Raw genomic sequence first — 24,309 nt, forward strand, 5'->3', positions numbered from 1 at the left:
ATGACTGGGATAATAACAGCTCTTAGGTGGATTGAAGAGGTTAAACCAGTGAGAGCTGTAATCTGTACAGATTCCATGGCAGATATTCATAGCCTAAATACAGGTCACTCATCAAGGGAAGATTTGATTATTGAAATTAAACATTTACTATTGCAGTTCAGGATCCTTGGAATATTCAGTGTTGTCGCGTTCCAGCTCATATAGGTCTTTCAGGAAACAAAGAGGCTGATAAAATTGCGAAAAAGATGCTGAAAAACAAATGTATAGGAATTAATGTTCCACTGGGGAAGGAGGAAGCCAAATCCATAATTAAGTCTGAAAGTATGCAAAGATGGCAAACTGAATGGGAGGCAGAGTTTAATGCTAGACACTACCATAAATTACAGAAGACTGTGGCTGGGAAAAGGGTTACTTCGCTGAGTTTAAACAGAAGGGAAGAAGTGGTCTCTATACCAGACTTAGATTAGGTCACACAGGATTGAATGCCACCTTACTTATAGTAGGAAATGGTAATGGATTATACATAGAATGCCAAGACAAAGAAGATGTAGAACATGTACTTTTTGTATGCGAGAAATATAATGATAGTAGAATAAACTGGCAGGAAATAGTAGGAAAGAATGCAATACATGATATACTTGAAGAACAGGGTATGACAAGGGAGATTTATTTTTCTTCATAATACTGGTTTAATGAAAAGAATATACGTTTTTATTTTTTATTTATTTTTTTGGTTGTGGTATTATATTTATTTTTATTCATATTTTTTGTTTTTTTGTTTGTTTGTTTTGAATTAATTCCAGCCTAGACTCTATGAAGTGTATGGTATTACACACTCCTGTACACTTGGTGGCGGTATAATACAAAAGTAGTAATCTGCCAAAAAACAAAAGAAGAAGAAGAAGAAACCGGAAGTCTCCTTGCTTCACTGTGCTCTCGAGCTGTGAGTTTTAAACATCGACAGTATAAGAACGGTTTGAAGAAGACAGAGCTCCAGGTAAACCCGCACACACACACTCAGGTAAACACTTTAATAACTGTTCTTTTACACGGCTATCAAAGCGAATAGAAGACAGAGCTGCGCATGCGTTAGCTTCCCATTCTGCTGTTGCTAAGATTCAGGTAAACAGGTGAACTGTTAAAACCTAGGCCACTGTTTGGAGCTAACTGTAATATTACTGGAAGCTGACTCGCTAGAATATATCATATATATCATATCATAGTGGGGGAAGTTTTGAGCGTCAGCAACTGCATTTTTGTTGCATTTGGATACGGTTTAATGTACCAATTTATGGTGGAAATACCTTTATTTAGCCTATGTGAAGAAGAAAATAACAGATGACAATTCAAAATATATCAAAAATATAATGGAAAGTATGTTGTTGAGTATCATTGGGCATTTTTAAGTGGGTATATGGAAATCCTGGAGCTTAGTGGGTATACTGCGTATTCCTGCGTATCACGTAGACTACACCACTGGAACTAACCTGCACACGCATTACATATGGATCTGAAAGTTATCATCCATTATAACAGATATTATATACTGTGAAAGGTGGAAACTGCAGGCTAGTAAATGCTCTGAGTGAATTTAATTTAAATAATGTTAACCTTTTATTGTACAGTTGTTTAGATTTATTCCCAGTTTAATATAATGCTGTTTTCTCCAAACTCCTCTGAGTTGATTGTGTAGCGAGGAAGGAAATGGAACAGTTTTCCAGCCTCTGCTTTGAGTTTTCCGACTGTTGTTTTAGTTGTGTGTGGATGTGAGGAAAACGAGAGGAGACAGCAGCTCCTGAATATCTCTGCTGCTTTGATTTGTACTGAACAGAATCCAGAGTGAGTCCAGCAGCCCCAGTGGACATCTGCTGGATTTCAGGACAAGAGAGGAATGGAGGAGGACAACCAGAACCTGGAGCAGCGGAGCAACAAGGTCCCCAGAAGACAAGCAGCAGACTGGGACTCTGATACCAGCCATGTTCAGGTCAGTGTTCAGGGGGGTATCGCACAAAAGTAGAATTTATAAATCCAGGATAACTGATAAAGCCAGGCTTGACCTAGTCTAATCTGTGCAGCCTGGCTTGGTGCGTTTCACGAAGGCCAAGTCAGGATGAGGAGGAGAGACTAGGTCGAGTCAGGATGAAGAGGAGAGACTAGGTCGAGTCAGGATGAGGAGGAGAGACTAGGTCGAGTCAGACTGAGGAGGAGAGACTAGGTCGAGTCAGGCTGAGGAGGAGAGACTAGGTCGAGTCAGACTGAGGAGGAGAGACTAGGTCGAGTCAGGATGAAGAGGAGAGACTAGGTCGAGTCAGGATGAAGAGGAGAGACTAGGTCGAGTCAGGATGAAGAGGAGAGACTAGGTCGAGTCAGGATGAAGAGGAGAGACTAGGTCGAGTCAGACTGAGGAGGAGAGACTAGGTCGAGTCAGGATGAGGAGAGACTAGATCGAGTCAGGATGAGGAGGAGAGACTAGGTCGAGTCAGGATGAAGTAATTCAGATAGATGAGTGTTCACGGCTTTCCTCAACAGACCATGAGGTTGATAACAGATTTACTGATGCTAAAATGGAGAATAATCATTGTTCATACTTTACACAGAGTGAGCAGCAGCTTCTTGTGGAAGTATGATAACGTGAAACACATTATTTGTAAAAAAGAAACACGGCCGCTGTAATGAAACAGCGAGAGAAAGCGTGGCAGACGATCACGGACCGACTGAATGTGTAAGCAGCCTAAAAATATACATTAACTGACCACTGCTCTGAACTGAAACCATCATAATCATACCATTCAAGGATTAGGTTACTAATCATTGGCACAAATTAACAGTTGTACTCTTTGCCTTAAAAGTAAGAAGAAGATAATGTTACTCAGGAAATTTACCATGAAGATCCATTTTCTACAACGCTAGAATATGATGCATAAATATCTCTTTCACTCTATTCCTCCCTCTCTCTCTCATGGGCTAAAATATATATTTCCTAAGTCATATTAACTTCCACTGCTCGCTTTTAATGCAAAGTGTACAACTGTTCATTGAATGGTTTCAGTTAAGAGCAGTAGTTCATAAATGTATATTTTTAGATATATCATTCAGTCTATATATATACATATATATATATATACATATATATATATGTCTATATATATATGTCTATATATTTATATAATGTCTATATATTTATATTTATATTTATATTTATATTTATATTTATATATATATATATATATATATATATATATATATATATATATATATATATATATATATATATACATATACACACACATACAAGGCATGAAGTTAACTTTTTGCGTGCTGTAGTAGGGGGCCCGCCTTGATAATCCTGCATAGGGGCCCGGTGTTGGATCGTTATGCCACAGCATATAAGAGATGAGATGACTGACAAAATCAGGAGTAGCCTATGCACACCACAACAACAACAAAACACTGGTGAATGCACACCATAACACAATAATTTTTTTTGTATAGTTCTTAAAAATAAAAAAATAAATAAAAGGGAAGCTTGTTTTGGGGAGAATAATACTTAGGCTATTACTATTAATTCATTACTCTGGGCTGAGATTTCCTAGGAACCAAAAAGGCTCAGGATGCTGCAAATGTTGGTAAAATATGAAAAAGGCTGGTGGATTTAAGACACAAAATAAGAATGTATTGAATTAATCAAATATGAACATATCTGTCATTGTCAGTGGCTTGTTGATCTTTACATTGTTAGTTAAATTCCTAACCTGGCCTGGGACACACATTCATACGGTTTGATAAAGGACTTATTGGACTTTAACTTATCATTGCACTTACAATAACGAGCGCAGCTGTCCTCAATTTAGGTCATCCTGTAGGTCTCATCTGCGTTTTTTCCTGCATCCACCGTGTGCGTTTGTGTATGATTGTGTGTGTGTGTGTGTGTGTGTGTGTGTGTGTGTGTGTGTGTGTGTGTGTGTGTGTGTGTGTGTGTGTGTGTGTGTGTGTGATTGTGTGTGCGCGTCAGTCGCGGGGGAAACGGAGCAGCCCCGCCCGCTGCAGAGAGCCGACAGATTGAGACTTTAGAGTGAATAAACGTCACAGCGTACATTGATGTTTAAATGTATACATGTTGGCAGGACGGTCTGAAATGTTTTGACGGTCTTTCGCTGTACGTTTTGTTGGTAAATGTGAGATGTTCGAGTCACACACACACGTCTCGTCTTCATATCAGAAACTAGGAAATTAACTTTACCCGTTCTCACTCCCGCTTGGTCAGTGGCTGCACGTGGGACTGCTGGGATTGTGTGAGTAATGAAAATGTGATAGGGGGCCCCGGCTGTCAATCAATGTCTTTCAGTGATGCGGGCCCCTGATTGGACCAGGCCCGTAAGCAACGGCGTACCCTGCTTACTGATAGTTAGGTGTCTGAATCACTCAATTCTCATTGGCTACCCGCCAACGTGGCAGGTAGATTGACAGTTTCACCCGCCAATCACAAAAGTTACCCGCATTTGGCGGGTGCCAATTTCATGCCCTGTATATATATATATATTAACCTGACTTTTAAATAATCAATTGGTGTTAAAACCCTCCCAAATGATGTTTAATGCACTGAAATAAATTAGTTTCACTGAAAAAAGATTTATCATTTAATCAAGACAGAAAGGTCAAATTTTGGCAAGACAAAAGTTTTGTCGCCTATACAGAAATTGAACAAATTTACTGCAAATACAAAAATATGTCAGCAAATTAAGTAGTGGTGCTGTGAGATCCAAATTTAATATCTTGTATGACTTCCATGAGCTTGAAGGACTGCATCCATGCGGTTTTGCAAGGATTCATACAATTTATTGATGAAGTCATCAGGAATAGCAAAGAAAGCAGTCTTGCATGCCTCCCAGAGTTCATCAATATTCTTTGGTTTCGTCTTCCATGCTTCCTCTTTCATCCTACCCCACATATGCTCAATGATGTTCATGTCTGGTGACTGGGCTGGCCAATCCTGGAGCATCTTGATCTTCTTCGCCTTGAGGAACTTTGATGTGGAGATGGAAGTATGCGATGGAGCACCATCCTGCTGCAGAATTTGGCCTCTTTTATGGTTGGGAATATAAGAGGTAGCTAAGATTTCTTGGTATTTTAGATTATTGATGTTGCCTTCCACCCTGCAGATCTCTCGCACACCCCCATACTGGATGTAACCCCAGATCATGATTTTTCCGTCACCAAACTTCACTGTTTTCTGGGTGAATCTGGGATCCATGAGGGCTCCAGTAGGTCTCCTGCAATATTTGCGGCAACTGTGGTGTAATTCAACAGAAGATTCATCTGAAAAATCCACCTTCTTCCACTTTTCCAGCGTCCATCCTTTTAGCAGGCTGTGGGCCTTGGCAAATGTCACACGGTTTTTTAATTGTCTTTTGTTTAGTGCTGGCTTCTGGGCACTGATTTGACCATGGAGGCCATTTCGAGACAGAATCCGACAAACTGTTCTGGTTGACACAGGGACTTCAGGTGGCCAGGTCTCGTGGAGCTCTGCTGCAGTGGAAAATGGGCTGGCCTTGGATTTTCGAGCCAACAAACGGTCCTCTCGAGCAGTTGTCTTGCAGGGTCTGCCTGACCTGGGCTTGTCAAAAACGTCTCCGGTGTCTTCAAATGTTTTTTTTATCCTCTGTACTTGACGTTGAGACACATTGAAGGTGTCTGCCACATCAGCAGTGGATCTGGTCTTCAGCCTCTTGATAATCAAAACGTTAGTCTCAGGGTGAATCTTAGGCATGTTTGCAGAGGTCTAGCTGCAGTTGATGTGAAGGTCTAGTGTACTGGGGTTGTTTTTATACACACCTGAGACCTAATTGATCCATTATTAGTCACAGGTGAAGCTCATATGATTAGGCGACAACACTTATCACTTATGTCTTTGCAAAAATGGACTCAATGGGCTTTACCAAGCTGTGAATATTAGAATACTTTTTGACAGTTTCCTTTTGCACTGAAACATTACAAAAGCTGTTGGGCGTGAGCGTGGCGTTTCTGTTGCGTCTCAGAAGCGTGGCCGCTGCGTGGATTTTTCTGTGTCCTACACACCAGAAGCGTGTGTGACGCGGCGCTGCTCCTGCAGCTAGGTACAGGGAGGGCTGATCTCGGGACATAGCGCCGACACATTCAAACTCTGAAAAATGGGTAAGTGGTTCTGTCTGTTTATAACAACTTCGTGTAGCTGGACCGTCACTCAGAACACACACTACGTTGTTATTGTAGCCAATCCTACCCTTTATATATCGGCTTGTTTGACGTATTGGGAGAGAGTTGTTAAACTTAAAATAAATATATAGCCTACTGATTTGATTAAAGTAAGACAACGTCGGCAGTATTGACTGCAAAATATGTTACAGAATATTTCGTTCTGTATGACAGGTGCTATATTTGAAAATCTTTTCTCTGAAATCTTTTATTACATTTATATCTACATTGATGTCAAAACCTCGAGACTTTCAAACATCAAGATGTCATTTATTAATATGCATTCGTGTCTAAATGACATGTAAACATATTTTCCTATTCTATTTTGCATGGAAATGCTTCCAACACGCTCGCGTCTCGCGTGAAAAATAGGCGTCGGTTCTATTTCTAGCAGGCACGCGTCTCAGGCGCGGCTCATGCAGGCAGTGTGTAAGCTCTAACCTGTTAACAAGGGAGCCGAAATAAAAACGGACACGCTCGCGCGACGCATCCAGTGTTTAACCGGCCTAAGACTATAATTTGGGAGGATTGTACAATTAGGATGTTCTTAAAAATGTACAATCCTCCCAAATTATAGTCGTTAAAGAATACAAAAAAAATTAATCAACTAAAATAATTTACAGTGCATTGGTATAGAAACACACATGTGCAGCACTTTATATATTGCCCTTAGTAACTGACTTCATTTAAAACACATTTGGCAACTTTATCATCTTTTTCTAATTATCTCAACAACTGCAGTAATATATTCATCAGACTTCTAACAACAATATGAACAGCAGTCTTCATACAGTAACAATATAACAGTAACAATGTCACATGAATAATTATAAAAAATATTGGTCACAACTTTAAATAATAACTGTACTTAAATGATCAGCAATATGTACCAATATATTTTAGCCCATGAGAGAGAGAGAGGGAGGAACAGAGTGAGAGAGATATTTATGCATCATATTCTAGCGTTGTAGAAAATGGATCTTCATGGTAAATTTCCTGAATAACATTATCTTCTGCTCACTTTTAAGGCAAATAGTACAACTGTTAATTTGTTCAAATGTTGTAGTAGATTAGTAACCTAATCCTACTACTTCCACAAGAAGCTGCTGCTCACTCTGTATAAAGTATGAACGATGCATATTTTCAGTAAATCTGTTGTCGACCTCGCGGTCTGGTAAGGAAAGCCGTGAACGCTCATCTATCTGAATGATTTCAGGCTCGGCCTTCGTGAAACGCACCAAGCCAGGCTGCACAGATTAGACTAGGTCAAGCCTGGCTTTATCAGTTATCCTGGATTTATAAATTCTGCTTTTCTGAAACAGCCCCCAGGCCTGCCTTGTTGCACGTTTGTTTTTGTTTCCCGAAACGAGTTTTGCAAGGTGAGGAACATCTGGTGATTTTCTAGTAAATTAACTGTTGTTGATTGAGGCTACTGTGCATGTAGCTTGTAGCTCCAGTTAATGACTTTTGTGGCTTACATTTTAGTAGTTATTTCAGTTTTAATGCAGGAATGATGCTCTGAAGTCCTATGGATTGGTCACCTCATCAGCCCTTGCATTTTCTCCATTCAAACAGAACATTTTAATATAGTAAAACATGGTAAACTAATGGCATTTTTCCATTACATGGTACCTGCTCGCCTCGAATAGACTCGACACACTGTGCGTCCGTTTTCCATTGCAGATTTTAGTACCGCCTCAGCGTGGCTGGACGTCTTATATGCCGGCTCGAGGCACACACCAGCGCACAAGTATAAACATCAGACCACTTGAGTTTGTTTTACAGTTCTGTGGAGGCTCCACGCAGAGCTTTCACCGTAGCCTATGTAAGTGGCCTGATGTTTATACTTGTGCGCTGGTATTTGCGTCGAGCCGGCCATGTGTGTGTGTGTACGTAGGCTACGGCGAAAGCTCTGCCTGGAGCCTCCGCAGAACTGTAAAACAAGCGGCGCCTCAGTAAACTACTGTGACCTAACGCGACACACACAGAACGTGGAAGGTGTGTTGTTGTTGCCACAGCCAGAAGACATATTTAGTTTCTAATGAAGCTGGAGGGGCAAACAAAAACACAGCTGGCTAAACTGTTTAAAAATAGCGGGTTTGTTCAGGACACCCCCGTCTGTCGCTTTCACGTCACCTTTTGGTGACCTCGACTGAAGTGGTACTAAAAAAAGTACCTGTTAGCAGGTACCAGGTACCTTTTCGAGGCGAGTCGAGCAGGTACCATGTAATAAAAAAGCGCCATATAATTCACTCCCACCTCCCATTAGTTGTTCTAACCCTTGTATCATTATGTCTGCATGTTTCCCCCTTGGGTCTACCAAAGGAGCCCTCAGCAGACGTCAAGCTGGCGACCGGAGCAGGAAAGAAGGGCAAGAAGGCTGAGGAGGAGGAGCAGCCTGCAGCACCTCCTGCAGCTGCAGCAGTGAAGGAGGAAGAGGAGGAGGAGGAGGAGCAGCAGCCTGCAGCACCTCCTGCAGCAGCAGCAGCAGTAGTGAAGGAGGAAGAGGAGGAGGAGGAGGAGCAGCAGCCTGCTGCACCTCATGCAGCTGCAGTAGTGAAGGAGGAAGAGGAGGAGCAGCCTATAGCACTTTCTGGAGCTGCAGCAGTGAAGGAGGAAGAGGAGAAGGAGGAGGAGGATTATGTGGTGGAGAAGGTTTTGGACCGCAGAGTGGTGAAGGGAAGAGTAGAGTTTCTGCTGAAATGGAAGGGGTTCTCAGAGTAAGTATGAGTCTATTATTATAATACTTATTATAATACTTACTCTATTATTAAAATTATTAAAATATTAATACTTGGTGTTCTTGGTCATATATATATAGTGTATATATTGTTATTTTGACACTAAGTTGCAGACCATCAAATGACAATAGAAAAAAGGAATAATACGAATTAGCAATTATAGTGAGAATGTATTTCCTAAAAACAAAGTCTGAGGAGATTTTCTTCTGTCTGCACTCACCTTTCCAGTGAGGATAACACATGGGAGCCTCAAGACAACCTGGACTGCCCCGACCTTATCACCGAGTACATGAAGAAACACAAGAAGGAGGAGAAGAAGAAAAAGGAGGGCAAGAGGAAGCGAGGGCGCAAGAGGAAGATGGAGGAGGTGAGTGAAGGAAAGAGGTTACTCCAGACTGAAGAGTCCCAGAAATCTAATCTCAATATTAATGATTAATACAGTGCAAAAAAGGGAGTAATTTAAATGATTTATTAAAAATGTAATAATAACATAAGAATAATAATTTATTTAACCAGTAAATTGCTGTTAAACAACAACAACAGATGAGAAAAGGGTATTTTACAATAACTTTGAATGCACCACAAGGTTTACCCGTTTCAAGTTAACGCAACATTTAGGATATATTGTGCAGCCCTAGCTCCAACTGTTAATTTGTGCAAATGATTAGTAACCTAATCCTTGAATGGTATGATTATGATGGTTTCAGTTCAGAGCAGTGGTCAGTTAATGTATATTTTTAGGCTGCTTACACATTCAGTCGGTCCGTGATCTTCTGCCACGCTTTCTCTCGCTGTTTCATTGCAATGGCCGTGTTTCCTTTTTATAAATAATGGGCCTCATTCACCAATATCTTCCTAAGTTTTCTCTTAAATATGATCTTAAGAAAGTCCCTAAGAATAGTCTACATTGGATTCATGACGTGTTCTTAAACAACAGAATTGTTCGCACCTGTGTTCTTAGGATTGATGAATCCCACGTCTTTGTAATGATGAAATGAAAGCACGTGTCAGTGGTTCCTAATTAGCATAAGGGAACGCCCCACAAATTCCCATATAAGGACATGACACTTCCTGTGCACCTCCTGGGAAGCGGGAGACTCCGTTCAGGAGATGGTTGTCAGAGTCGCAGATGACTTGTACATTGCAGTGGTGGAGGAAGTACTGAATCTCAGTACTTAAGTAAAAGTACAAACAATATAACAGACATATTTACTTTAGTAAAAGTCGAAGTAGCCTACCACAATGACAACCCTACTTAAGTAAAAGTAAAGTACCTGATTTCAAATGTACTTTAACCCTTGTGTTGTCTTCCCTTCAACCTTGAAAAAAAACACTTTTTTTCTGACATTTGTGACGCCTTTTTTTCACAATTTGTTTTTGCTTTTTCCAACATTTTACATTTTTAAATTTTTCTTTTACACATTTTCAGCACTTACGTCCAATATTTTCTGATATAAAACAAAAATTTAAAACGGGCCAATGTGACCCAAAGTCAACACAAGGGTTAAGTATTATAAGTAAAAGTTCTTGCATAACGGGTTATTCCCTTAATCTTATTTGCATATTACCATTTTAAATGGCAATATGTCCACTACCACAAACAAGGCCTGGCTTTTAAAAACAGTTCCTATCCTAACCAGCTTAAAACGGAAATATGTTGTTAGAATCAGAATGCGGTTGGTTTTATTCATGGATGTATTTTAAGACGGTTTTATTTTCTTTAACCATGTAAGCAAATAAAGTTCATGAAGCAGCGGAAATGGGGAGGAGCTGTGAAGAGGTCCAGCCAAATAAATAAGATATGAACGCGTCTTACGCTGCCTGGCGGAGGAGTGAACGACGCTGTGGAGAGAAATAGATGGCAACTATGATTTAAAATCGGGAATAATAAAAAACAAACATTTTCATTTTCACTTTTACCGGAGGCTGTATTACCGAGGGTCAGCGGCGCTGCGGCCGGGCTCTGGAGTACCGGAGCCGGCTTGGAAGCCGATGAAGAATCGGCGGTGCCCCATATATACTGTATCTACGGCAACCAAACTTCAGTGGTGAGACAAACATGTGACGGTCAGGAAGACGTTTTGGCAGGGGGAAAAACTGATCATAAAATGTAATGGAACGTTGTAGAAATGTAGTGGAGTAGAAAGTATAGATAATGCTGCAAAATGTACAAAGTATGCACTATTGATTCTACTTAAAGTAAAGTACAGATACGTGAAAAATGTACTTAACCAAATAACGCAGTATTTAATCTGTTTAATTGCTGATGTAAATTACAGTCTTAGTGTTTCTTTGCATACTATGATTTTTTTTTCAACAGAAGATTAGAAATACATTACAGTACAATACTATCATTGTAAAAGACTGTAAAATTAAATAAAATGCAGTAACCAATTATTTGGAGCAAACTGTCTTCACTCAAATGTGCGTAAGCGTGCTCTTGAGTGTTCGTAGATTTTGTTGTTAGCCAGGGACGTCACTAGGATTGAAAGACGGGGGGGCTTAGCCCCGAGGCTAGGCAAAACTTTCCCTTGCAAAATCTAACATACAAACTCTAAAGTTAGCTTTTAGATACATCAACGCTGCATGGGGGGGGATTTACTTAGGCCCGACTGTGCTCCTGCTGAGTTCTTCTTTAGGCTAAGACTTAACCGCTATCTATCTGCCCGTGTAAATGTGTGGTAAAGTAATACCATACCTAATCCCTCTCTTTATTAGATAAGTCAAAATAGTCAAAAACAGGTCAAAATAAGACTACCGTATTTCCTCAAATAAAAGCCGGGGCCTTTATTTACCTGAACTGCAGAAGGTACCAGGCTTGTATTTGAAGCAGGCTTTTATTAGAGGCAGGCCTTTATTCTTGATTTCATCTGTTTGATAAGTGTAACTATTTTAAATAAACTGTTTTAAATGAAAAAACATAGCGTTCCAGTGGATAGAGATCATTCATTTTTTAAGAAACATTTGCAAAAATATCACCATATACAACAACAGCCAGAAGGGCAACAAAACAATTTGGGTCAGAATGAATCAAACACCACCATTGTGTCAGTTTGAACCCTGTAAATGTACCGGGTATTTATTTCAAATACAGGTACTACAGTATTGCTGGTATATTACAATAAGAGCATACAGCAGTTGCTGGTTTGCAGCACACCAGTATCTGATTAACGTTACAGACGGTAGCTAGCTAGCTTTGTTTCTAGCTCCAGGCTAACTTCTTTCCTCCCACCTCCAGCTAGCTAGCTGTGCTCTGCTTTAGTCGGCTAATCTTGTCAGCTCATCCTTCTGTTTCTTCCACTATCGGATTCTCCTGGGGTCAATGTCGAAACGTCTCGCAGCTTTTTCACCCGAGTTTTCCTCCGCATACTTTAAAACTCTTTTCGTTTTGTTGTTGAAAAGTCCGTCAATAGCACCAGAGTCCGTCTTTCTCTGCTAGCACTAAATGAGACCCGTGTTACATCCAATGTAGCTACTGCCATCTATTGGCACCTGTACGTTACTGCAAACTACACTTGGCTGAGTAACACATACAGCCGCACTGACTAAAATACCGGTTGGACAATAATCCAGAAAAACAAAGTGTGGAAAAAAGCATGAATATATTGTTGAAGCTGTTAAATGAAATTGGTAGAAATGTACATTACAATGAACTTGAATTTTATTTAGACTTAATATTATATGAAAGGCATTTAGGAGATTATCCACACTATTTTTTCCCCGGCCTTAATTTGAGACCGGCCTTTATTTGTCCGTGTTGACCACGCCCCCGGCCACTATCAGAGGCCCGGCTTTTAATTGACTACCGGTTTTTATTTGAGGAAATACGGTATTTAATTACTAGGGGTGTAACGATACACATATTCGTATTGAACTGTTCGTTACGAGGCTTTCGGTTTGGTGCGCACTACAAACCGAACGATTCGTTGGACTAATCCTATTTCATTTTTTTAAAAAGAGCTTAAATTGTGTGAAATATAATGTTCTCAGTGCCGCTGCACTCAACAAGGCCGCCCAAATGACGAAACAGGCAACATACTGTCTGCCCTTCCCACTCCTAAAGAAAAACACACTACTCCATCAGGCGTGATACGCTGAACTAGCTCGTTGTAATATGGATGACCAGGATTTAAAGTATGTCTGAATTTAATAACCTGATGGCGAGAAGAATAAAAGTTCTAGTATGTATTTATGTATGTATGTATGTATGCTCATATATAGCCTAGTCTACATTAAGGCAACATCTACCTACTTGTTTAATTTATTACAGCAAAGGAATGCAGAAAGTTAAGTTGGTCAGAATCACGCATATAATAAATATCATGAAATAATTTAGTTTAGGCTATGCCTTGGTGTCTCTCTCTCTCTCTCTCTCTCCTAAAATATCTTCCAGTATCCATTTGTTCAATGAATTGAAGGATATACTGGTACAATAGCATTAACAGTGACACTGATATTTAGGGACTGATATTGTTTTTAAAACTATATTAATTTTTTTATATTAATTCAATATTTTCTTGTATTTCACTCGTTTACACTAGCTAGACTATTGTTTTCTATAGCCAACTAAAATATTCCTTTATCTTTACCTGAAGTAGTGAGTGATACAGAGTGCACTGTAAAAAAGAAATAATAAAAAAATCTAATTATTATTTATCTTATTATTATTTCGGGGGACTTAGAACCATTTTGGGGTAGCTTCAGCCCCCCTAAAATATGCCTAACAACATCCCTGTTGTTAGCTAAGAACAAATCCAAGATAAGAAAAAAATAGTTAATGTCAGAATCTTCGTAAAAAGTGCGTAAGTAGGGTTTAAGAACACATTATTCGTAAGAAAGGTTGGTGAATGAGGCCCAATGTGTTTCACGTTATCATACTTCCATAAGAAGCTGCTGCTCACTAGAGCTTAGATCAGGCCCAAAATATCAAGCCCGACCCAACCTGAGCCCGTGCACGTTGTGTCCGAGCCCGGCCCGACACAAACTGACCGACATTAACTGTAATTATGAGCCCGATTTAAACCCGACAATTTTTTAATACGTGGGCCGTTATAACTGACGTTCTCAACTACAATTCAGAGTTGTTTGAACTACAGAAATCTGTTTAGAATTATCTTAATAAATACAGGTAATGCAACAAGGACGAAGCATGTAAACTGTGCCGTTTGTTTAATGGAACGGATCGCAAATGGATCCGAATGAGAAACGTAAAAAAAAACTCGACTCTATCTGCTCCCTCAGTCAAATAGTGTGGGTAACAAAGCCCTGGAACCATATAGGAGACTTTCTTGTCTCCATCACCTAATTAATACTGTCCTTCACCACAGTCTGCATGCTGACGCACTGGCCGTGAACAGTGCTGCGGATGGGGGAGACACGATGTAGCCCAGTTTACCTCACACTCAAGTCAGTGCAGGACATCCACCCAGAGCTACGGGAGAAGCTGGAGAGGCAGAGCTTGCTCCCCACCGTATAAGGCTAATAAAGTAATGATTAAAAAAACTAAAATGCTTGATCAAGGGCCCTGCCCGGCCCAAGGATAGCGGCGGAAAATATCGGCCTGGCCCGAGGATCGGGTTGGGTAGAGAATCTAAACTCTACTGCTCACTCTGTATAAAGTATGAACAATGTGTATTCTCCATTTTAACATCAGTAAATCTGTGATCGACCTCGCAGTCTGTTGAGGAAAGCTGTGAACGCACATCTATCTGAATTACCTCAGCCTGACTCGACCTAGTCTCTCCTCTTCATCCTGACTCGACCTAGTCTCTCCTCCTCATCCTGACTCGACCTAGTCTCTCCTCCTCATCCTGTCTCGACCTAGTCTCTCCTCCTCATCCTGACTCGACCTAGTCTCTCCTCCTCATCCTGACTCGACCTAGTCTCTCCTCCTCAGCCTGACTCGACCTAGTCTCTCCTCCTCAGCCTGACTCGACCTAGTCTCTCCTCCTCAGCCTGACTTTGCCGTTGTGAAACACAGAACACCAGGATGCTCTGATCAGCATAGGTCAAGCCTCGCTTTATCGGTTATCCTGGATTTACTGTATAATGCATGACAGCGTCAATGTTGCACTTACTCAGAGAGGCTATCATTAGTAGTAGCAGTAGTATGGGATTAACTGTACTAATAAAACCGTAGAAACAACAGGGCCACGCTGCTAGAAAAGCTCCCTGAACATCATTGATCAGAGTCTGGTTGTTACTCCTCTCCGCAGCAGGCTCCTCCGCTTCATGTCTTTATAACGGAGCTAGCTAACCAGAGCTAACTGCTAATCAGAGCTAATGGTTGCTAACCGAGCCTTCAGTTCTTCGTGCCTGTATCCATTAACTGTATTTATGGACCCGAGCCCGAATAAAAGCTCTTAATTTTATTAAATTGGCTGTTAAAGTTTTAAACTACAACTCAGAGTTGTTTGAATGACTGCTCAGTCTGCTCAGAAGAGAACTTAATGAGTGCAACAGGACATGTATAGTACAGAACAGTAGGCTATGTTTAGGAACCCCAAAACACGGATTAATACACTTCAAAAAATGAACAAAGTAGGGCTGCCCCCTCTTAGTCGATTAGTCGACTAATCGGTCGTTTTGGTCTTAGTCAACTAAGAATTCTTTACTCGATTAGTCATGTTTTATGCTTTTTTTCATGCTGAATGACTTATTTCCAAGAAACGTACGAGCACATCTCTGGTAAACACAAGAATTAAAGTGGTGCTTTTGCATGACTCTTTGCGGAGAAACTCAGATTTACAGATCTGTCGATTAAATCAACTAATCGATTAGTCAATACAATTGAATGAGTGTTAGTCGACTACGAATTCCTTCAATTGAGCACAGCAAAGATCAAAGATCTATCAAACAAAACGAACAAGAATGTACTTTAGATATTCCTAGTCTTGTGTGAGTTAACAGGAGTTAGGAGGAAACAGTGTTGAGATTAATAATAACATGTCATTTTCTGTATGGAGTATAGTATTATGTGTATTTTATCTGCTGAACCGTTAACATTTGGCAAAAAGAAAACAACTGATTTAATTGTCAAAGCACATCATGGCTAAACTTTTTCGTCATCTATAAATTGCAGGAACGTCTATCTGTCTGTCCATCTGTTATGCGAATATCTCTCGAACCGATGTATTTCAAACTTGACAGGTGTCCTGCTACAGGCATGAGTAAGTGCAGTGCCAAGTTTGACGTTGTTTAGATTAGAAATACTAAATATTGTTAAATATATAGGTAAAAGAAGCAACAGTCGCTCTAGCCACTGGCCACTCCCCCTCTCACCCTGAGGATCAGAGACAGAGAGCAGCGGAGCTTTGGCAGCTAAAATGTGCAAAGTTGCACTTTGGACTGTCTTTGACTTTGAATAAATAAACGACAATTCCAGAATTTAAGGACATTTCAGAATCCCCTTCTGGTCTGTGGTTGTGCGACCAGAAGTGGCAGACAGAGCGTGATGCCACTTATAGGCAGGCTATCTATCTTATAAAGCAAGACGTATCTGTATATACAGTATTGGTGTCCGTGTTTAGGGAGGGAAGGGAACCTGCACATCAGCAGACGCCACATGCAGAAAGCTTTAGAACAGCGGGGGGTCTCTTTTCCTGCGATTGTATTAAATTGCTGTGAGCTGGGAGAAGATAACATAATCTCTGAGATTATTCCTTCAGAGTTGAACCAGGCAGATACATCAGTTTTCATCAGACTCACCCTGGGTCGGGTTAATTGAGTCGCCAAAATACCCTGTTGAAATATACCCCCGTGAATCAAATCCCCTATTTCACCATTAACAGTCAAGCCACTAAACCTGTATGGAAATGAACACGTCTGCTGAAATGTTAAATTCCTTAACGATCCGACACTAGACAACACCGTCTCTCTCTCTCTCTCTCTCTCTGTCTCTCTCTCGCTCGCTCGCTCTCTCTCTCTCTCTCTCTCTCTCTCTCTCTCTGTGTGCACACACACACACACACACACACACACACACACACACACACACACACACACACACACACACACACAGTCCGGTCCTGGTGGTTGATGAACACAGATATGTGCTGATGAGCTCTCATAACGGGCCAGATGGGTAGCACACTGCCATGAGTCCATGACGCTAATGTCTGATTACTCCACATTGTCATTGTGATATTTTGTGATTACATTCTGAATCTGCAGCGTTTTCTGTCAGGTAAATATAGTAGTAATGTCTTCCTCTGATGCTACTGTAGAAGTAGCCTACACTGTAAGTCAGTAGAAGGCTATACAGTGGAGGTGCACATTAAGTGGTGTGGGGTCGTTCTGTAAGTAATTTTGGGGTACAATTTGGTTTTGATGAATTCTACAAGCAGCAATACTACAGGCCCAGTAATCGCCCGTTCCAAACAGGCACATTTTCAACGGGCACTGCACTAGTTTGTTTAAAATTTAACGAGCAATTTTTTTTTTAGCAAAATACTGAAAGCAGTAGAACTGAGTAGGCTTCATTTTAATATCTGTTTATTTATCACAAGTTATATCATTATCGCGATATTCAACAACGTTTCAGCATATCACATATTTTCCTCATATCGTGCAGCCCTAATAACTACCCTGAAATTGTGTCAGATGCCGCATAGTGTCTTTCTAAATGATCTGATAATGTTGTGTAGTCATTGTTTTCACCTTTGTTTGACTAGTTTATAACTGAACCCATTATTACTAAACCTAGCCATCACGCACCGCGCCGTCACATCTTGCACCACACACCACCACCAGTAAATTCTCAACCTGTGGGAAACACTGAGAAGAGCCCGATGGCTTCCATAGTAACATGTCTGCAACCAGAAGAACTTTACCTTTATTTTGACATCAAATTAATGTATGTATTTCAAAAGGCTTGAATGGGATTTAAAGGATGAAAAATACCCAGAATGTATGAAAGGTTTGTGTTATTTTAAAGTTACCATGGGATTTCTAACTGAAAGTAAAACTGAAGAGAGTGACCAAATGTTTTAGTTTTTAATAGGGCTGGGACGATTTGTCGACGTCATCGATTACGTAAATGCGTCGACACAAATAATTTGCGTCGCATTTCTTTAACTGTCTATGAGCATCACTCGTGTAAATCTAAATCTAAAAATAGCAGGGTTTCCCGCAGCTCTTTGCAGTTTAGGCGCCAAATAAAAAAGGATCTGAGCGCGTAAGCGCAAGCTTATCTGTCCTGTCAGACAGACAGCGGAGCTTCGACACAGACAAACACACAGACACGTGTGCGCGCAGAGGTGCAGAAGAACTACGTCAGCTCTGCAGTTCTGTTGAAGTCTCAGAGAGTCACTGTAATGCCGATAAAGTGGTTTCAAGCGTGGTTACAGTTTTCAAAACTTCACGCAGACAGCGTTTGCTGTGATATGATATTAATGGTGAGCCGAAAGCGTTCACGGTGACACTTCCTCCTGAGACAAGCAGGCACAACGGTGGTTTCTTTGCCCTGATGACTGACTGACAGGCTGATGTTTTAAGGACAGGCAACTTTATTTCTACAGCACCTTTCAGCAACAAGGCAACTTAATTCCATTCCTTTGCATTTAAGTTAGTTCTCCATTAGTTCAATGTTGACAACAGGGCAGCTACCAAGTTTACTGTTGCAATTTGCACTAAAACGTCTTTGTTGTTTACATTCCTTTGCATTTTAGTTCAATTATTACAGTTGGGATTGATACCAATCCTGAGTATGTGACTGGCGCTCCCCTATCCAAAAGCACAACCAGTTTTATTAATGTTACTCTGAGTGAGCAGTGTTATTAGAATTTTTTTAATTTTGATAACTGTTTTGATTCACAACTAAGGTGGAAAATAAAAGTTTTGTGTTTAATGTAGTTTTGTTGATGTTGAAATGGATTTTAAGACAGCAAAGCAAATACAGGCTACTCTTTTTGCACTTGCTCTGTTTACTTTAAGTTTTTATTTTTGTATTCCTCCTGAAGGTGACTTTATTTTGGCTTCAGGTTGCACTTCAAATTAATTTTACTTGAACAGTGCAGTGTTAAACATTTTAATAAATAGAGATTTGAACCTTATTGAAATTTGTTTTGTGTAAATTGTTAATAATTGAGCAATGGGAAAATAATCGCTAATCGAAAAAAGAATCGCTAGATTAATCGTTTAAAAAATAATCGTTTGGGACAGCCCTAGTTTTTAAATTGCCAAACATTTGAATGGGGAAACTTGCCCGAAAAATGTACAATATTTCTTATAAAACTTAACTTATAAAAGTTATGAAAAGTACATTTGCTTCCATAATAACATGTCTGCAACCGGCACATATTTAACTTCATTTTGTCATAAATTATTATATGAAGAGTGAAAATTGTGAGTGAGAGCAAGTCCAGGGTTTAAGAAGGTTGTTCACTAACTCTCTCTCTCTCTCTCTTTGTCTGTTGCTATAGAAACGGAGAGGAGGAGAGGGACCCAAACGTCAACCCTGTCAATACTGTGACAAATACTTCGCATCTGGATATTTAAAGATTCATCAGAGGGTTCACACTGGACAGAATCTACACTGCTGTGATCAATGTGGTGCAGCTTTCACACAAAAGAGTCGCCTAAAAACACATCAACTTATTCACACTGAAGAAAAGCCTTACAGCTGTGATCAATGTGGGGCAGCTTTCACACGACAGTGTACCCTAATAATACATCAACGCATTCACACTGGAGAAAAGCCTTACCGCTGTGGTCTGTGTGGTAAAACCTTTGCTAGGAGCGATAGCCTAGAAATCCACCGACGTATTCACACTGGAGAGAAGCCGTACTGGTGTGAACAATGTGGTAAAACGTTTCCTCAGAGGGGTGGCCTAGAAAGCCACAGACGTTCTCACACTGGAGATAAACCGTACAGCTGTGAACAATGCGGGGCAGCATTCGCATATTTAAATAGGTTACAATCCCACCAACGTGTTCACACTGGAGAGAAGCCTTACAGCTGTGAACAATGTGGAAAAACGTTTTCTCGGACTGGTGGCCTTAAAAAACACCAGCGTATTCACACTGGAGAAAAGCCGTACTGGTGTGAACAATGTGGAAAAACTTTTTCTCAGAGTACTGCGCTTAAAAAACACCAGCGCATTCACACTGGAGAGAAGCCGTACTGGTGTGAACAATGTGGTAAAACCTTTGCTCAGATTGGTAGCCTTACATATCACCAGCGCAGTCACACTGGAGAGAAGCCATACTGGTGTGAACAATGTGGTAAAACTTTTTCTCACAGTAGTCCCCTTAAATCTCACCAGCGCAGTCACACTGGAGAGAAGCCGTACTGGTGTGAACAATGTGGGAAAACTTTTTCTCAAAGTAATCACCTTAAAAAACACCAGCACGTTCACTCTGCCTCGTTGTGAACATGTTTCAAAGCCAAGCTGTGTCCTCCTGCCTCCTCCTCATGCCCTGATAGCTGTGTTGTTATTTTCTGATCTTCTCTTCACGTTGGAGGCTGACCAGCAGTAACTTTATCTTCTGAACAGCATGTATGTTATCCTGGCTACGACTACACATTACACTCCCTCCCTTTGAAGAGAGGTTTGAGATTTATTCCACTCAAAATTAGTTTATTTTCCTGTAATAAAATATTCTGAGTTCAGGGTTCAACTGCTAGCGCTTTTTAACTAATGCTGCAGCGAAGAAGTATTTGTTGTTCTAAATCACCTGGTAAATACAATTTACAAAAATCCTCATCACTAAGGTGATGTCAAGTTGCTGAAATATTCAGTTTTTTGTAACTTAAGACGAAGAAAAGAAGCAAACCTTCAGAACAGACAAGCTTTAATCAGAACATGGCTGCTGCTGCTTTAAAATGACGAACAGTTAATGGGCCCTATTTTAACGATCTAAAACGCAAATATCAAAGGTGAAACGCTTTGTGGGCGGATCTCGGGCACTGTTGCTGTTATACCGGCGGTATAGTTTTCGCTGAACCGTCCCTGGGAGCGCATATTCATTCCCCAATTTACGGAAGTGCATCTGTGGAAGTAAAAGTCAGCTGTGCGCCCGGTGCAAAATAGGATTTATACATGCGTCGGTGTACAAAGTGTGCAATTGCGCTGAGTGCAAGATAGGTCCTAATGTGTCTAAACTGCGTCTGTGCCACCGCCATCTTGGGACAGACAACTGATCTTAAAGACTCAGAAAAAGATTGTTGTACTGCTTTTGGATGTTCATGTGAAAGAAATGCTAAATTAAGCAACATGGAATAACATTTCACGGATGAAAAATGTGTTTTACAATATTATACTATTACAACAGTGTTGAATTTAATATCACAAAAGGTAACATTAATCCTTTTAAGCTAACAGTAAGTTAATTAGCTTGAGCTAATGCTAGCTTGTGTCAGGTTATGTATGTTGTATTTAAGTGATTATTAATATCTCAGTAAGATGCTGAAAATGATGTTTGTTATGTGTCACTGAACAGTTCCTCGTATCATTCCCCATAGACCCCCATGTGAAAAAAATCCAAACTTTACATCAGAAATAAACAGCCTGGTACAAAAAAACGGTTTTGGTCTATGAAGCTAATTTCACACTTCATATCAACTGTTTATATAACTCACCTGTTTAAATTGTATCAAGGCTTAAATCAGCAGACTTTCACGTCAAAAAAAAAAAAAAAAATATATATATATATATATATATATATATATATATAGTATCCCAGAGGCTTCTTCTGTGGATTAGACACATGAGAACAGCTGGTTGTATTTGGGGGGAAGTTTGCGAGTGTTAGGGTTAGGACAGAACGGACCCAAACGCAGAGCTCAGCAAAAGTTGTTTTAATAGGGAAAATGGGGGAGTGAATGGGGAAGTGGGAAGGTGGATGCCAGGGGCGAAAGCACGGGCGTGGAGACTGAAACGGGGAACAGAGAGGGTGCGCAGAGGGAGCGTGTGCGTGAGCTGAGGCAGGCTGGAGCAGAGAACCGCGAGGGAGGGACTGGATGGAGGAGCCAGCTGACTGGAGGCAGAGTGACGGGAAGGTAGTGACTGGAACTGGAAGTTGAACTTCGACATTTAGTTTCTTCTTATTTTACACGTTTATTCTTTTTTATGACACTCTTATGACATCATACTTCAATTTATCACAAACATCAACACACATCTGGAGATACATGGTTTTCATTGGACAGGAAGGGGAAAAAACTAAACTGAAAAGTAACTAGAAAATGCATTTCCTGCAGAAAATGCTCGTGAATGCTGAAAAGGTAAATTGTTAAAAATTAACTAGATTGCTGGCTTTAATGCAAAAGAGGGGAAGCAGTAAGAATAGTTGGAATAGTTTAAATTAGTTTAAATTTCATTAAATTTCAGCTGTGGTCTTAGGTGCCTCAAGGGGCGGTAACCCACGAACACCGTGGTGGACACCGGTGGTCAGGGAAGCCGTCCGACTGAAGAAGGAGTCTTTCCGGGATATGTTTTCCCAGATGACTCCGGAGGCAGTTGCAAGGTACCGAAGGGCCCGAAGGGCTGCAGCCTCTGCCGTGAAAGAGGCAAAGCAGCGGGTGTGGGAGAGGTTCGGAGAAGACATGGAGAAGGACTTTCGGTCGGCACCAAGGTGCTTCTGGAAAACCGTTCGCCACCTCAGGAGGGGGAAGCGGGGAACCATCCAAGCTGTGTACAGTAAGGTTGGGACGCTGTTGACCTCAACTGAGGAGGTAATAGGGCGGTGGAAGGAGCACTTTGAGTAACTCCTAAATCCGACTAATATGCCCTCTATGGTAGAGGCAGAGCTGGAGGATGATGGGGGATTGTCGTCAATTTCCCTGGTGGAAGTTGCTGAGGTAGTTAAACAACTCCACAGTGGCAAAGCCCCAGGGATTGATGAGATCCGTCCAGAAATGCTTAAAGCTCTGGGTGTGGAGGGGTTGTCTTGGTTGACACGCCTCTTCAACATTGCGTGGAAGTCGGGGACGGTGCCTAAGGAGTGGCAGACCGGGGTGGTGGTTCCCCTTTTCAAAAAGGGGGACCAGAGGGTGTGTGCCAATTACAGGGGTATCACACTTCTCATCCTCCCCGGTAAAGTCTACTCCAAGGTGCTGGAAAGGAGGGTTCGGTCGATAGTCGAACCTCAGGTTGAAGAGGAACAATGCGGATTCCGTCCTGGTCGTGGAACAACGGACCAGATCTTCAATCTCGCAAGGATCCTGGAGGGAGCCAGGAAGTATGCCCAACCAGTCTACATGTGCTTTGTGGATCTGGAGAAGGCGTATCACTGGGTCCCCCGGGAGATACTGTGGGAGGTGCTGCGGGAGTATGGGGCGAGGGGGTCCCTTCTCAGGGCCATCCAATCTCTGTACGACCAAAGCAAGAGCTGTGTCCGGGTTCTCGGTAGTAAGTCGGACTCGTTTCAGGTGAGGGTTGGCCTCCGCCAGGGCTGCGCTTTGTCACCAATCCTGTTTGTAGTATTTATGGACAGGATATCGAGGCGTAGTCGGGGTGGAGAGGGGTTGCAGTTTGGTGAGCTGGGGATCTCATCGCTGCTTTTTGCAGATGATGTGGTCCTGATGGCATCGTCGGCCTGTAACCTTTAGCACTCACTGGATCGGTTCGCAGCCGAGTGTGAAGCGGCTGGGATGAGGATCAGCACCTCTAAATGGAGGCCATGGTTCTCAGCAGGAAACCGATGGAGTGCCTTCTCCAGGTAGGGAATGAGTCCTTACCCCAAGTGAAGGAGTTCAAGTACCTTGGGGTCTTGTTCGCGAGTGAGGGGACAATGGAGCGGGAGATTGGTCGGAGAATCGGCGCAGCGTGTGCGATATTACATTCAATTTATCGCACCGTTGTGATGAAAAGGAACGAAAACTGACCGGTAGATTGAGAGCTTTGGCTTCTGGCTCAGCTCTCAATCTACCGGTCAGTTTTTGTTCCTATCCTCACCTATGGTCATGAAGGCTGGGTCATGACCGAAAGAATAAGATCCAGGGCACAAGCGGCCAAAATGGGTTTCCTCAGGAGGGTGGCTGGCGTCTCCCTTAGAGATAGGGTGAGAAGCTCAGTCATCCGTGAGGAGCTCGGAGTAGAGCCGCTGCTCCTTCGCGTCGAAAGGAGCCAGTTGAGGTGGTTCGGGCATCTGGTAAGGATGCCCCCTGGGCGCCTCCCTAGGGAGGTGTTCCAGGCACGTCCAGCTGGGAGGAGGCCTCGGGGGAGACCCAGGACTAGGTGGAGGGATTATATCTCCATCCTGGCCTGGGAACGCCTCGGGATGCCCCAGTCGGAGCTGGTTAATGTGGCTCTGGAAAGGGAAGTTTGGGGTCCCCTGCTGGAGCTGCTCCCCCCGCGACCCGATACCGGATAAGCGGACAAAGATGGATGGATGG

The 24,309-nt window shown here is 41.6% G+C and overlaps 2 protein-coding genes across 4 annotated transcripts in view; both read left to right on the forward strand.

The window, feature by feature from the left end:
* Positions 1-24,309, forward strand: part of LOC116057179 (NLR family CARD domain-containing protein 3-like) — a 158,861-nt gene that overhangs the window by 30,759 nt on the left and 103,793 nt on the right. The gene's annotated exons all lie outside the window — the stretch shown is intronic.
* On the forward strand, positions 936-21,214 carry LOC116057184 (zinc finger protein 239-like). Of its 3 annotated transcripts, XM_036001065.1 has the most exons (6): positions 1,942-1,984; positions 8,557-8,721; positions 8,854-8,951; positions 9,201-9,339; positions 19,394-20,360; positions 20,455-21,214. In XM_036001065.1, the coding sequence occupies exons 4-5, from the start codon at positions 9,262-9,264 to the stop codon at positions 20,342-20,344; spliced, it is 1,029 nt and encodes a 342-aa protein (XP_035856958.1). In that variant the 5' UTR covers positions 1,942-1,984; positions 8,557-8,721; positions 8,854-8,951; positions 9,201-9,261; the 3' UTR covers positions 20,345-20,360; positions 20,455-21,214. The 3 variants fall into 3 exon arrangements, with proteins under 3 accessions (XP_035856959.1, XP_035856958.1, XP_035856960.1); XM_036001066.1 differs by lacking the exons at positions 1,942-1,984; positions 20,455-21,214 and adding an exon at positions 936-997 and having other exon boundaries at positions 19,394-20,430; XM_036001067.1 differs by lacking the exons at positions 1,942-1,984; positions 20,455-21,214 and having other exon boundaries at positions 8,712-8,721; positions 8,860-8,951; positions 19,394-20,429.

This window comes from Sander lucioperca, chromosome 5 (genome assembly GCF_008315115.2).
Source record: "Sander lucioperca isolate FBNREF2018 chromosome 5, SLUC_FBN_1.2, whole genome shotgun sequence".
NCBI classification, from domain to species: domain Eukaryota; kingdom Metazoa; phylum Chordata; class Actinopteri; order Perciformes; family Percidae; genus Sander; species Sander lucioperca.

Excerpts from the sequence above, each read along its gene's own strand:
- LOC116057184 (XM_036001066.1), top strand. The coding sequence starts at position 9,262 with ATGAAGAAACACAAGAAGGAGGAGAAGAAGAAAAAGGAGGGCAAGAGG. Across the intron at positions 9,340-19,393 it reads GCAAGAGGAAGATGGAGGAG|AAACGGAGAGGAGGAGAGGG; the intron begins GTGAGTGAAGGA and ends CTGTTGCTATAG.